Source organism: Vulpes lagopus, chromosome 9 (genome assembly GCF_018345385.1).
Source record: "Vulpes lagopus strain Blue_001 chromosome 9, ASM1834538v1, whole genome shotgun sequence".
NCBI lineage: Eukaryota > Metazoa > Chordata > Mammalia > Carnivora > Canidae > Vulpes > Vulpes lagopus.
The window spans coordinates 47,866,827-47,883,334 of NC_054832.1; the positions used below are offsets into that span (position 1 = coordinate 47,866,827).

The window sequence follows — 16,508 nt, forward strand, 5'->3', positions numbered from 1 at the left end:
ATAGCAATGCTTTTAAAAATACAACACCAAAGGCACAATCCATGAAAGAAAACTGATAAATTGTACTTTATTAATGTTAAAAATTTCTGCACTGCAAAAGACAATGTCAAGAGAATATGAAGACATATCATAGACTGGGAGAAAATATATGCAAAAGACATATGATAAAGAACTAGTACCCCAAATATACACAGAACTCTTAAGACTCAACAGTAAGAAAACCATCTGATTTTTTAAAAAGATTTTGAGAGAGCCAAATGAGAGAGAACATGAGCAAGGGGAGGGAGAAGGAGAACCAGATACCTCACTGAGCAGGGAGCCCAATGTGGGGCTTGATCCCAAGACTCTGGGACTATGACCCGAGCTGAAGGCAGACGCTCATCTGAGGGAGGCACTCAGGCACACTCCAAAAACCTGATTTTTAAAAAATGGTCTGAAGACCTTAATAGAAACCTCACCAAAAAAATATTATGGAGAGCAAATAAGCATATGAAAAGCTGTTCAACATCATACGTTATCAGAAAAAAACAAAACAACCATAAGATACCACTACATACCTATTAGAATGGCCAGATCCCTTCAAATGTACCTCGATTTAACAACTTTACTCCAGAGCTATGTAAATGCTTTCTTTACACATAATAAACAAAACTAAACAAAAATAAGTGAAAGCAATAAACCTGATTATGCAGTTGGTAGTAACCAAATGGGAAACTACTTAAAGTTACTTTGAAGTGTATTACTTTAAGTTACTTTGAAATGTATAGTATTCTGACTATACATCCTAAGAGGGTGGGTGGGTGGGGGGGAGCTCTCAAAGAAATCTTAAACTGCAACGAGTGGGCCATTGTTTTTAGTAATTTATTTTACCTTTTTAAGATTTTATTTATTTATTCATGAGAGAGAGAGAGAGAGAGAGACAGAAAGACAGAGAGAGAGAGAGAGAGAGAGACAGGCAGAGGGAGAAGCAGGCTCCATGCAGGGAGCCTGATATGGGACTCGATCCCAGGACTCCAGGATCATGCTGTGAGCCGAAGGCAGGCGCTAAACCACTGAGCCACCCAGGAATCCCCTGTTTTTAGTAATTTTAATGTTGCCAATCCCTATGTGTGTTAGGACAAAACAGATACATTACTATCATTTGGGATTAAGATTTTTGGGTTAAAAGAAACAGAAATATAAAGTCAAATAAAGTAAAAATATCTTCTTTCTACTTTCAGTGGAACACGGTAAAAATATCTTCTTTCTACTTTCAGTGGAACACAGTACTTAGAGATTACACATGAACTCAAGATTTATTTTTTGCTTTCTAAGACATTAAACATGTCCTAGCTCTGGTCACTGAAAACTAGAAACAACTGACCTCACAGCAATAAGTACCACAGGAATTAGAGTATCTTTTCCTACTCTGGTTTCAATTCCACCCCTCCTGAGGCAAATGTTACTTCTAATGTTCTAAGCACAGAGCTGTATACACATACCTTCCTTTTTTACATCCACATGGTTGTATACTATGCACACTACTCTACACCTCTCATTTAACAATATTATCTTAAAACTTGGATCCTTCGGGTACATATATTTATTTTATTTCATTGTCTAACTAGGATTCCACTGCCTGTCTTTTGGAATTACAAACTCTCTACCTTCCCCACCTCGCCCCTGCCCCTCCAATATATATTTTACCTCCAGGAATTTTTTATCTTACAGATATTTATATTGTTTATATATAATGAATGAATTATCTTAAGTCTCCTAACCAAGGCTCTTTCATCTTCTGCAAATGTTGTTTTCCTCTCCTTCTAATGCTTTCTGCTGCCAATATAATTTGAAATGAATTCTCAAACAAACCTGTCTCAACACTACATAGTAAATTTTTGGAGAACCAGGGCCTTGTGTTTTCATACACATAATTCCACTTAAATTTTTGCTCAATGACTGGATGGCTGAATAGATGAAAAAAGGCCTTCAGCATCCTTCTCCATCTTAATAACCATTTAAGAACCAATTCAAACATGCTTATTCTAATATCCAAATTCTCTCACCACCAGAGAGGATGTATCTTCTCTGCATCCAGCACAGGTTCAATAAATATTTACTGAATAAATAAAAGTACTTTTAGAAAATTTCTACCTTTAAGGCCTATTGCAACAAATACACCAAGTATGAATCCAGGAGAAAAGATACTTGAGGAATTTGATGAATTAGGTATTTTTAAAAAGTTTCATCAGGGAATCACTATTTTAAGTTATTATGAAAATAACTTACCAGTTACCTGTAACTGTGACCTTCCACTGTGGTTATTACTAGTATCAGACCGTGGTGAAGCAGTGGCCATGTCCCAATATTCAGCTTAAGCCTATTAAAAAGTTAATTTATTCATGTGTTAGACAAGAGTGTAACTTTCAATATGATTAAAACTGAATCAATTTAGAAATCAAACCTAAATATTTTCAACTCATCAAATGACATATTCATAGCTGACTTCCATTTAAAATTAAAACTCAGCACTATAAGCATTACAGAAGAATATGGCCAATAAACCGTATCTGGGTCAATTTGAACAAAATAAATGATGACACTACGAATCCAGTGTTGATTTACAAACAAAACATACAATTTTTTTTATATGTTATATACTTCTTTTATTTACTTGCTTACTTATCCGAACTATCCTAAGTAAACTGTCCCTTCATCTTTTAATACTCCAGTGTATATTTCGTAATAAAAATACTCTCTTAAATAACAACAGAACAATGATCAAATTCAGGAATTTAATACATTACTATTCTCTTTTATATAGTTTATATTCTATAATTTTATCAACTGTTCCAAACAAGACATTTTATCATAATTTTTTCACCACAGTACCTAGGTCAGATTTATATATTGCATTAGTTATCATGTCCTCTGGAAATCTTACCGGTTTCTTTTTATACGTAATTTTTTTCATGTTCTGCTTCATTTTTCCACTTCAGTTTTTACTTTTTAAATAAAATACAAAGCCAAGCAACTTCAGCTTTTTTCTGCATGACAAATATTTTAAAGCTAAAACTTCTAACCATGCTTAACCTACTAAAGGATGAAGTGGAACATTCTGGTCAAGATTGAGAAATACTTTTGAATATAATGTTTATCTTGTTTTTCCCTGTTTGTAGTACTTTCTATGCTCCTTTTAGATCCTTCCCCCAAATTCAGGAATCTAATACTCTAAAATCATTATGCTTTCTTATTTATTGTTGCATATATTATGTGTCTGCACATATGCAAATATGTGTATAAAAAAGATAATATAAACCGTTGCATACTATTTGGTTAACTAATTCTGGTTAGCATATATTTACAGATTCTGAGATCTCATTTAGGCCAATGCTGTCAATCTGCAGAGGAGAAAACGGACTCAAGAATTACATCACCTGCAGGTACATCAGCTGTCATGTGCATGTGAGAAAACCAATGGGAATAGAAGCTTTAGACAATCAATGGACAATGAAGAAAATCAATAGAAATGGAAGGTTTTCAATTTCAAGCAGCTGGTATACTAAACATTTTAAAAGGTCCTCCTGCTTCAGTGTAAAAGATCCTGGGTAAACTAAAACTAGTGTAGTTTCCGAACGTTACTATGTTCTCAAGAAGTATAAGAAACTATCAAACTTGCTCCCATCCCATATTAACAGTAGCAAAAAAAAAAAAAAAAAGTTCTTTTTTTAACGGAGTTGAAACAGAAGAGGACTGTATTAAGTAAAACCATTTTTTAAATTACAGTATTGCCCTGGGTGTGCATGTTGATAGTAGCACTGGGATCAAGAGATAAAACACTGGGCCTGCTGCAAGGTAATGGAGTGGAGACTCCCACATAAAGCAAGGGTCCAAGTCAGACATAACCTATAACACAACAGAAGCATATACATATGCTTGCAGGAAAGCACCCTAATTTATGCCCCTGGGATTATCTAAAATAAAGAGTAACCAATTATGAGCCTGAGGTTTAATTTTTTTTTTATTATTATTTATTTATGATAGTCACAGAGAGAGAGAGAGAGAGAGGGGCAGAGACACAGGCAGAGGGAGAAGCAGGCTCCATGCACCGGGAGCCCGATGTGGGATTCGATCCCGGGTCTCCAGGATCGCGCCCTGAGCCAAAGGCAGGCGCCAAACCGCTGCGCCACCCAGGGATCCCTGAGCCTGAGGTTTAAAAAAAAAAATCTAACTTATAATAAAACAAGCCACTATGAGCAGGAACAAAAAATAACAGTTTCTGATCCTACATGGATTTTACATAATATGATTATTAAGTATAAATTTTTAAAAATTTAGTTTTAGCAATAAATGATAAAACCTAGTCAAGCAGAAAGAAAAATGGCACTGAATATCTGAAAAAGAAACAGCATGTAAAAAAAAAAGAAACAGCATGTTTTAACTTTTAGAATAGTTTCAGATTTACAAAAAAGTTGTGAAGAGGGTTCTCATACACCCCAGCTTCCCCTATTAACATCTCACAGGAGTATGCCACATTTGTCATAATTAGTGAGCCAATATCAATATATTAACTAAATTCCAGTCTTTTCAGATTAGATAGAACTTAAGACAGAATCAACATATTTGAATATAAATCTGAAGAAGTCATTTATAAGTAGTACTGAAACAAACAGACGGAAAAAAGCAAAGAGAGGCTAAAAGACATGAAGCTAACTGGACATAAATTTCTACTCAACATCCCCAGAAATGAAAAAAGAGGAAGTCATACTAGGAGAGAAAATGACTTAATTTTACACAAACAATGAAAGACATTTATCCACAATTCTAAGAAATACATTGTGTATGTGTGTGTAAATAAAAGAGGTGGGATAAACAAAGACATTCACACATGGCCACAGAGCAGTGAAATTGCAAGACACCAAAAAGGGACCATGATACAAAAAAAAATAGCCAGAGAAGAGACTGCACACAAGAAAAGAGAATAATGTGACAGTAGACTTTTCAACAGAAACAATGAAGGCATAGAAGGTAGAGAACAAACTTATTTACAAAGAACTGAGACAAAAATTATGCAACCACCAAAACTCTCTTTGGGGAATATGGAAGGCATTAAGACATTGCCAAAAACACCAAAGGAGAGTTTATCAACAGGAGACCTTTACTTTAAGAAAACCTAAATAATGTGTTTCATAAATGAATAAAATTACCACGAAGAATGCTATAAGAGGCAAGAAGGGAAACATGAGTGAAGAAACTGGTAAGCATACAAATAAATCTAAAAAAATATTGTCTGAATAAAACAGCAACATCTCATTAAGGTATTTAAACAAACCATTAATATATGGAACAAAGAAACAGAAGCATATAGTGAGTAGGGCAGGGTAGAAAAGGAAAGGAGTTAATTATATAAATCCTTGCATCGTTTAGTAGTGGGATTATAATCTGGTTTTAGACTATATCACATTCACAGCAGAATTTCAAGAATAATAATAAAAGAATAGAAACAGAATTTCCAAGCTAGTAGAGTAGAAAAGAATTTTAAAAAACCAACTCAATCCAAAAAAAGTCTAGACAGAAAAAAAAGAGCATAAGTAACCAAAACTAACAGAAAGCACAAAGTAAGAGAGTCCAAACACAGAAAACAATTGGAATACAGAAATAATCACAACAAATGGATAAATTCAAAGGGTAAGAGACACCTACCTAGCAAAGATACTGACAGGATGAAAGCAAAATATGGAAAAGAACATACTAGACAAATAAAAACTAAAAGAAAGCTGAAATTAGTTGTAATAGCAAACAGCATTCTTAGGAGAACAAAGAGAATGCGCAGCACCGGTGGCGCAGCAGTTTGGTGCTGCCTGCAGCCCGGGGTGTGATCCTTGAGATCCGGGATAGAGTCCCATGTCGGGCTCTCTGCTCGGAGCCTGCTCCTGTGTGTGTGTGTGTGTGTGTGTGTGTGTGTGTGTGTGTGAATAAATAAATCTTAAAAAAAAGAAAAAGGAGAAGAGAATTATTCAAGGTTCAAATAGGTAGACCTAAAACTATAAATCTGCATGCTTAAAAGGAAATGCTCCCCAACATAGTGGCCTCAGCAAAAAAGACAGGGAAGACTATTTTCCTAACAGACTTCCTGGATAAGGATGGCAGCAGAAACATCTCTGTCCCCCAACCAGTAAGCTGGAATGATCTGGAAAATGTCTCAACCACTTGGAACACTAATGATGGCAACATGTATAAGGCACCTCCATCTGACCACTGCACCACAGGCTGCCTGGCCACCTACTATCAACAGAGCCCTCTTCTCAAAATGCTACTCTGTGTTGCTTCTCTAGGGAATATAACTTGTAATGTGACAGAAGTCTCATTAAGGAATTCTTCAGAGGATTAAATATCAGTGCAGTGCATTTACCATTTGAATCCAGCAAGCCAGAGGTTGAAAGGTTTGACTGCGTGGAGTTTGAGAACCTGCCTTTCTTACTCAGTGCTCTAAGCCTCAATAAAGAGTCTCTGGTTAACAAAATTCCAATCTTCATCAAGCTCAATACAAAGACATGGATGCTCATTCTTTTGACTGAGCATGAAATCAAGATTCTCAGAAAATATCCAACAGACAGCCTAGATGACTATCTACCTAGAAGAGGTGACGATAGCTCTGAAGGCAAACATCGCGATCATTATGGAGAACAGGACTGTTATGAAGACTAACATAGCAGAGACTATGATTGAGGCTATGACTCCAGGATAAACAGCAGCAAAGTTTTTTTGGTAGGGGGTACAATATGGATGATGACTATAGAGGAAGTGGGACCACAAGGAAGACAAATATGATAAACATGATGTTCAGTTGAGGGGCTCCAAAGATGATTATTCTGGGGATGATTACAGATGTGATGACAGAAGTCCCTCCCAAAGAACAAAACTGAATCTAAAGCTTCATTCAGAGTACTCTCAAGGAAGATGACCACTTGGTTGGCACTTCCCAGTCTAGTCAAGCAGCCTCGATGTCTGGAGCCGCAAGGCCTACTGACCCAGCTATAAAAGAACAAGAAATAGAAAAGCAGCTACAGAAGAAGGAGAAATCAAAACATCAGCTAGATGAACCAAAACTAGAATGACGTCCTTAGGAGAGACACATACTGACAAAGTGAAAAAACTGAGGAACAAGAATGGTCAAGGACAGGAAGTTTATCATCTCAAACTGGGACCTCAGCTGTATCAGAAGTCAGAGCAGAGCACGAAGGAGAGAAAGTGAGAAGTCTGAAAAATGAAATAGCACAGAAGACTGCCACTCTCTAACTTCTAATCCTCCCAAACCTGGTCAGCTGCTAAAGGTAATCCCTTCCACTAAGAGGCAATGCTTGGGTAAAGTGAAGTGCTAATTCTTATCCTTGATCTCAGAGCTCAAACAGAACAACAATCTCTTACAAGGATGGGGGGAGGTGCGGGGGGAGTAACTCCAGCTCAATCATCTCAGGAAGGATCAAATTGGAAAGAAACAAACTAGATGGGGTGAATGTCCAAAAAGTAGAAGCGAGAAGGCCAGCATAACCCAAGATATGAAGGGAATAAACACTAATGGAAGGATTCTGAAAGGAAAACATGGCGAAAAGGATCAAAATTCCAAATCTGGGGATGGCTGGGTGGCTCACTCAGTTAAGTGTCTGACTCTTAATCTTGGCTCAGTTCTTGCTCTCATGGTCATGAGTTTGTGCCCCGAGTTCGGCTCCACACTAGGCATGTGGAGCCTACTTAAAAAAAAAAAAAAAAAAAAAAATCCAAATCTGCACCTGAGCCAGACACCTGAAGAATTCAGCCTGTAAATTCAGTACTGTAAGTATGCTGCTCTTCCAGCTGACGGGTAAGATTGAAATGAGAGGGAAGATTTTACAGAATAGACCTCACTCCTGCACTTTTTCCTATTTTCTTGTGACCCTGAAGCATTCCTGAGAAAACCAAGTATCTATCTAGACAAGACAAAATATCCAGACCAGTTCACCATCTGTTGGCAAGGGAAAAAAGCCTCAAAGGATTTTTAGTATGGGAAGAAACTGACAAATTGTCATTGCTGTGGGTGGTTTCAACACACTTCAATTTTTCATAGGTCAAATAGACCTGAAAATAAAAATAAAAACAAAACGATGAACAAGTGGGTCTTAACAAACATAAACAGAATCTTATACCCAACTATTAGAAAATAAACATTCTCCTCAAGCATAAATGAGACATACAGAAAACTAATACATATTAGGACATAATGAAAATATCACTAAATTTCAAAGAGTGTGTATCATGTTGTTCCCAGGCACTGACTATATATAATTAACTTGAAAAAAAAAAAAAAAACAGTACTATGGGGTGCCTGGGTGGCTCATCTGGTCAAGCATCTGCCTATCCACTCAGGTCATGATCCCGGGGTCCTGAGATGGATCCTTGAATTGGGTTCCCTGCTCATCAGAGTCTGCTTCTCTGTTTCCCTCTGTCCCTTCCCCTTTCTTGTGCATGCACATGCATGCATATGTGCTCTCTATCTCTCAAATAAACTTTTTAAAAAGTCAGTAATAGGAGATAAATTTTAAAAACACAAGTATAAAAAAAACTTCTAAATATTTCATGAGTCAGAAGAAACCATGCTGACAATTAAAAAAAAAATACTAAGAAATGAATGATAACAAATATACCATATAAAATTTTGTGGGATACAATAAAAGTTAACTTAGAGGCAAATCTAGAGCCTTAAAGACTTATACTAGGAAAAAGAAGAAAGGCTGAAAATTAGAGAACAGGTAAATTTGTTAAGATAGAAATAAACAGAGTAAATCCCCAAGAAGTACAGAATAGTATAGAAAAGAAACTAATGAATTAGGAAAGAAGTAACAAAAGGATTAACAAAGAGTGCCCATGTGGCTCAGTTCATTGAGCATCCAACTCTTGATTTCAGCTAGGGTCGTCATCTTGGGGTCATAGGATTGAATCCTGCACTGGGCTCCATGCTCAGTGCAGAGTCAGCTTGGGTTTCTCTCTCTCCCTCTCTCTTTGCCCTTCCCCTCTGCTCACACACACACACACACACACACACTGGTGCTCTCTCTCTGAAATAAAATCTTTAAAAAAGAGAAGTGATTAATAAAGATAGAATTCTTAGAAAAGACTAAAACAAATAAATGTCTAGCAAGACTAATGAAGGGTAAATAAAAAACAAAACAGAGCCCCAAAGGAGACCAAAGACATCCTATGTAACAGATGTAACAAAGCAGACCTGAGGGAAAAAAGGACAACCAAATAGTACTGAAATTGCCTATGTGGAAAAATTCAATTGGATCCTCACATCATATACAAAATCACTTCAAGATGGACTAGTGATGTACATACGAAAGGCAAACTTTAAAATTTTTAAGAAATTAAGAGCAGAAAACTACTGTTTTATACCATCCCAGAAAAGAAGGATATCTTAAGCATATCAACCAAAAAGGAAAAGTGTGAATATTTTGACTAGGTGGAAACCAAGAACTTCTGTTTATCATAAAACATAAGAAAGCAAACTAAAAAGATAAGCTGCAAACTGGAAGATATTTACAAAACATAAAACTGATTAAAGATTAGTATTTAAACTATATGAGAAGGGTGTCTGGGTGGCTCATTCGGTAAAGAGTCTGCCTTTGGCTCAGGTCATGATCCCAGAGTTCTGGGATCTAGCTCTGAGGTACGCTCCCTGCTGAACAAGCAGTTTGCTTCTCCTTCTCAACCTCTGCTCCTCCTCCTGCTTGTGCTTTCTCTCTCTTGCTCACTCTCAAATAAATAAAATAAAATCTTTAAAAATAAAATAAACTATATGAGAACCTCTACAAAAAACAGGATAAAAACAACTTAAGTAGTCAAATGGGCAAAAAAACCTGAACAGGACTTTTATACTATAAGGAAACTTGTAAGGCCAATTCATATATAAAAAGATGCAGAATCTCATTATTCATCAGTGAAATACAAGACCACATGAGATGTTATTTTTAAACTCACTAGAAAAATAAACTCACTAGAATGATAAAAACTAGAAACATTAACAGTAAAAATAATGGCCAAACCCCCCCCCCCCCCACAACAACCACCACCACCATCACAACAAACCTAAACGTAAAGATGATGGCTCTTACACACTGCAACTAGGTGTTTAAATTGGTTAAATCCTTCTGGTAGATGTTAAAACTGGTATAATTGCTGGAAAATAATCTGACGTCACATGATATTGAAGATTTGCATGTCCTTCAAGGAGCAATTCTAGGTACCTACTACAGGCATTTTTTTTTACTTGTATGCCAAATGTAAGCATACTTAAAAATAACAAAAGGAAAAAATACTCAAATGTCCACTGGTAGAAAAATGGTTAAATGAATTAGGCTAACTCATACAATGGAACATTATACAGCAGTGAGAATGAATGAACTACAGCTATAGGCAACAACAGGAAAGAACTATATAGCTGTAAGCAACAACATGAATGGGTCTTAGAAATATAATAGTGAATGAAAAAAATACAAATGGAGTTCTAAGTATTAATATCTTCCTCCTGCTCCGTCCCACCTCTAGGATTTAACATTCTACACTGAGATCATCAAGAAATGTTTCCAACTCTCAAACACAAAGAAGAAAGAAATGAATTCTTTTGGCGGTTATTGTGACTTCATCTTTTCCTATGCATTTCCTTTGAAAACACAATTCCATGATTGAGAAAGAGATTCAGAAACATAGAGACATTGTGAATCCTGAGTCTCAAATGCTTATACAATCAACAAACTGAATGAAACCGAATGAAACCCATTGAAGAAATGCTGAGGTCCAAAGGGCAATCAAATAACAAAGTGTCACTCTTCCAAGGAGTATGCTCTGAATATAATGGAAACATTTCTGCACAAACTAAGGAAATCAGTGTATGGAATTATTTCTGCTATATTTCTAAACTCCAGATAAAGTATTTTATTTTGTATGTGACACAGCAACATAGTCCAAAAATAATTCACCACCACTGCTCTGTTGTAAATTTAAATGTGCACACTGAAATTTTTCTATGTATTCTTTTAAGATACTTGAAGGTTTTCTTTGGAATGTATAAAGATTTGTAAAATAGGTTTTTCTCTATAATAAAATATAGTTTGTGCCAAGTTTACAAAGTCTATAAACAGAACAATTATTAAATTCAAAACAAAAAAATACATTTGTAGTAATACCATTTTAAAAAGAGGTTAAAAAATTTCAGAAAAGCAATTACTTCAGGTGTTGGGGAAAGACAGGAACATGCAGTTACAGAGGTGCTCACAGGCAGCTTCTTCAACTGTGTTGGTACTGACCTAGTTTGTAATTGGTTGGTGCCCAAATGTTTGTTTTTATTATTAACTTCCATATGTTACACATTACTGGCAGGTTCAAATTATAGAATTTTTAAAAGTTTCAAGAACGCATGGAAGGCAAGGAAGTAGATAAAGTGTAGATCACTAATTCATCAAGTGTGATGGTAAGAGAGTATGCCTACAGCCTGCAAAGGAAAAGAAGGAAAGGACATAGCTTTCACACAGATGATGTGATTAGTCTTCAAAGAAAAAGATACTCTTTCTCTAAACAATGGATGAAGGATCTAAGGAAAGGTAAGAGGGCAGCCCTGGTGGCTCAGTGGTTTAGTGCCGCCTTTGCCCCTGGGATGTGATCCTGGAGACCCAGGACTGAGTCCCACATCGGGCTCCCTGCATGGAGCCTGCTTCTCCCTCTGCCTGTATCTCTGCCTCTCTCTCTCTCTCTCTCTCTCTCTCTTTCTTTCTCTCTCTCTCTCTGTCTCTCATGAATAAATAAAATCTTTTTTTTTAAAGGAAAGGTAAAGATATTAAGTCATTTGGAGGTATATTAAAAGGAAATTGAGGAGATTTATTAATCAGTTAGAAAGGTGAGAATAAAGAAGATAAACAGGCATATGATTATTTTAAGTAGATACTTATAATGATTAGTAACTGCAAATTTAAACAGCAAAATATGGCAGGGATGGTTCAAAAATGGTACCATTTTGCTTTCAAAGGGAAGAAACAAAGGCAATAAAATAATCAAATCCAACATACAATTAGTTCCTACACTTCATTTAATAACATAAAGTTGCAGGACACTTAAAATACAATGTACTACTATATATATATTCTTTAATCTGGCATTATAATAACGATGTATGAGTAGGGAGGTATTATTCTCATCTGACAGATGAGGAGATTATGCCTCAAAAGTGTTCAAAGTTTACAGTCATATTTTTTATGACAATGTAGTCTAGAGAGGTATAATTAACTATCAATATATGGAGTTTGAGTGTTAAATATAGTCTTAGTTAAAAAAGAAGTTGCTCATCACTTACTATGTACCAGGAACTGTGCTAGACACTGGGGATATAAAGATGAGTAAGACACGATTCCTTCTTTCAAGGAGCTCATAGTCTAGTGAGGAGACAAACCTGTAAACAAATAAACAGCTTTCAGTGTTACAGTTACTAATACTAAAACAGATGCAAAATGTAAAGTAGTATATCTGAGGCACACAAGAAAAAGTGGATAATCCAAACTACAGGAATCAGGAAAGGGTTCACAGAGGATAATCAACCTTTGAATGAAAAGTGTCTTGAAGTATAATTCTTTGAGAAAACTACAGAAAACATAGAACATTCAGAGAACTATTGGAATGGCTGGAAAATGGAAGGTAAGGATAGTGTCAAATGATGAGGGTGACAGAGTAATCTAAATTGTAGAGGATCCTATTGAATTGTTTATATGGTATTCGAAATATACCGAGAGTAGTAGTTTAAAGTTTATCATAAAGGTAACTGACAGACACCAATGGGTTTCAATACTGAGAATCACATTTGAGAAGAGTAACTGGCAACAGTGGGGTTAGATTTAAAATACTGAGTTTATCTAAACCAGAGCAGGTAGTGTGAGGGGAAAAAAACTCAGGATATAGAAAAGATCTTTGACCAGATGGTTTGGGGACAAGCTGAGGGTTAGAAAGGAGGAGGATTCTGAACTAAAATTTCCTACTTCACTAAATGAGTGGATGAAGGTGCTATAACCAGGACAGTGGACAGCAGAGGAAGAGCAAACTGTGGGAGACAATACAGTACAAAGTTTAAGAGCCAACTCTGCAGTCATACTACTTTGATTTAATCACCTATTCTTCCACTTAACAGCTGTGTGACGAACTATGGCAAAAGGAAAAAACAAAGTCTGAGTTTTAACAAACTTTTGAGCAAATTAGTTATTCATCCAAATGAATATAGGTCATAAATTATGCCCAGAGAATATGGCCAGTTATATGTAAGCCGTTTATGTCCAGCTCAACCCTTCAAAAATGCCACAGAATTGTTTAAGAGTTTATTATTATTCAACTGCAAAGAACACTCCTGAATGTAGAAAATAAACTATGCTTCCAGTCCTGCAAGGTTATAGGCCTACTGAACCCTCACTTAGAAGATGTATCTTAATTGCCTGCTTACTTCAAGATGGCTTGCTTAACTAAAGACGACTTTTACTTTCAGAAGCAAAATTTAAGAAAAAAGAACAACAAGTCTGATCCATTTCGCATGCTATGTAAAGAATCAAGGCTTGGAAAACCCAGAAAGCTACTGTCACATACCTATCTGCCTGGATCAATTAATAAACACACTTAACTGGCTGCCTTGTCTGTAAAGTGGGCATGGCAAGGACCCAAAAATGGTAGAAGACAAACTCTCAACTTCAAAACTTAGTCTAGTTTTAAAGGTGGTATTAATACACAGTAAACACTTCAGTAACAAGATAGGATGGTACATAGGTGCTAGAGATATTTCATCTAATGAATGTAGAACCTGAAGGTTGGAAAGCCTGCATTTAAGCAAAGCTATTACATCAACTGTACAAAATTTAAAAACTCAATCAAAGTGGCCAATTTATGGATGAAAAAAGCAGCTTTCCTGCCCCTAAAGTAGCCAAGATTTAACAACTCTAAAACAGAAAATAAGTGTTTCATAAAAGCACAGACTACAGAATAGGGGATTTAATTTTAATAATACAGGAATATTACTTTTACAATATCTTTACAAAAGATATTGTTGATAATTTCAATTCATTTATAAATTGAAGTAACAGTAAACAAGAGGGTGACTCATACTGATTTGCCAGGACCATACAGGTTTTAATTCTGCTCAATGGGAAACCTCTTGCTTCAGGGCACACCAGGGTAAACTTAGTAAACAGTATGAGGGCTCTAATTGTGTAGACACTTTTCTGAAGTACCTCAAAGAGATTTTTCTTGTGGAATCCTGTTATAATAAAGCATAATCTGGTTAAATTTTATATTTCTGTATAACCTAAATATTCAGAAAGGAAAAATCAACTTTACAGGGAGTACAACTCATCAGTGGACCTCAATATCACACCACTTGGACTACATGTTGGGACAAAGGAAGAGGAAGGAGCAAGACGCTTTCTCAATACCTAGTGTCTTTTAGCCCTCAGAACTGCTTGCTTTTACCCAACTCCAAATAATCAGCACTGTGGTCTCCCAAGGATCCAAAGGCATTTCCAACTTCTTGAATAACTTCTTAATACTCAGGTCCACTGTTCTTTCCCCTACCACACCACTATCCTCAGTCCAGTCTCCGCATCAATGTCAACAACCCCCGGTCTTGTATCCTGCTGGCCAATCTCATTCCACTGACCAGCAAGGCTGACTCCCTGCTCCACCAGCGCATGCTCCCTTTACAATCTGTCCACTTAATTCAGTATCTCCAGTCCCTCCAGCTCCTCTTTGTCCCATTAGCACCTAGTAGCAATATCATCACTACTGTTCTCATAGTACTTCCCAGTTTCAAAATTTCACATACCTTTCTGCTTGGGATAGAGGCTAGCAAATTTCTTATAAAGTTCACTTGCCCACACTGACCTGTCTGTGTAAGTATCACTGATTCTCTTAAATGCAAAACAAGTGTCACCATGATTACACACACACACACAACCACTTTTAATCTCTGCCATTCTGTGACTTATAAAGCACTTGCAGTATCTACCAGACAAAGGGCAAATGAAGATGGGCATCTACAGGTAATTTGTCACTTCTGACTATAGTTTGGGCATTTATATTAATCTAATAATACCTATTTAATCACAGGCTCTAATGAACTCACCTTTCCTCTACTCTTCTATACTTTGAATCAATTTCTTTTTAATATTTTATTTATTTATTCATGAGAGACAGAGAGAGAGAGAGAGAGAGAGAGAGAAGGGGGCACAGATACAGGCAGAGGGAGAAGCAGGCTCCATGCAGGGAGCCCGACATGGGACTTGATCCTGGGTCTCCAGGATCATGCCCTGGGCCGAAGGCAGGCGCTAAACCACTGAGCCACCCAGGGATCCCCACTTTCAGTCAATTTTAAAGTTTGTCTTAGTGAACTATATTATGGCATGTGACAGGAGGAGCACAGAAAGGTGTTTTTTTTTTTAATGAGAAAAAATGTATTTATCTTCAAAATGCCAAATTTCCTAAATCACTACTTCCAACTCTTATTATTTATCTCCATCCAATTTCAGATTTTCAACCAGAGGAGGAAAATACATTAATTTTCTCCAAACCTTATGGGTCTGTTTTTACACATCCTCCAATTTTTACCTCTGCTTTTCCAGCAACACGAATCTAGGCCTCTTTTGACTTTTTTCTTCCAAATATGTCTCACATCTCCCCTTTCATAAATTCATTCTATTTTTTAATCTCACTTTCCTGTGTCCAGTGAGTTAATATTCAACTGTAGCTTTCATTTTTAACTGTTCTTTCTCTCAAACAATTATACAGAAAACCTGCTTTACCATAAACTGATTTGAAAATTTTCCTCTCATTAATGTTACCTGCTGCCACCTCAAGCTAGGAATCAAAAATAAATAAAAAAATCTTACATGTGAACTCCTTGCTCTCAAAATTATTCTATGACCAATCTAAACACTGGTTATATAGTTCATATAAACTTCCTTCTCTTCCTCAAATCAATAAACATTCATTCACACTGTCAGTGTATATCCTTACTGAGGTAGCCAAAAGCCTTGCTGAATTTACTTCCTCAAATTACCATGGCACACACCCTAATGAACTGCTGCCCATTAATTTCCAGAATTTACTTTCTCATTGCTCTTTACTTAAAATTCATTCTATTTACAGAAAGCTATGTCCAATAGCTAGTCAAGCTATTTAACTCCATTCTCTCTCTTATTCTAGTTAGTTCTAATCAAGTTACTTCTGGAGTCTGGTTCCTTCAAATTTCATCTACTTCCTTGCCTTCAAATCAGTCTTGCGTCGCACTTAGCAAGATTCCAGTCACAGCACAATCATGATCATAGTAACTTAACTTGCTTTTCTTATCAAGGTGTTTGCCGTCCATTGATGAGAAAGTTACAAAATAGTTACCTATCCAAAGCAAAACTAACCACCTATCCTGTCAAACAAAATGTGTTTCATATAAACTTCCAACCAGCAAAACGTATAGGGTC

At 36.3% G+C, this 16,508-nt stretch overlaps 1 protein-coding gene across 4 annotated transcripts in view; it reads right to left on the bottom strand.

Moving 5' to 3' along the window:
* The window catches only part of WWP1 (WW domain containing E3 ubiquitin protein ligase 1), a 178,518-nt gene that overhangs the window by 145,492 nt on the left and 16,518 nt on the right, over window positions 1–16,508 (bottom strand). For 3 of the 4 annotated variants that reach the window (XM_041768531.1, XM_041768534.1, XM_041768533.1), the window contains exon 2: window positions 12,359–12,454. In XM_041768531.1, coding sequence (XP_041624465.1) covers window positions 12,359–12,434 — 76 coding nt within the window. In that variant the 5' untranslated portion in view covers window positions 12,435–12,454. Of the gene's footprint in view, window positions 1–2,268; window positions 2,360–12,358; window positions 12,455–16,508 lie in introns of all 4 variants that reach the window. The other variant, XM_041768535.1, reaches the window with a different exon arrangement.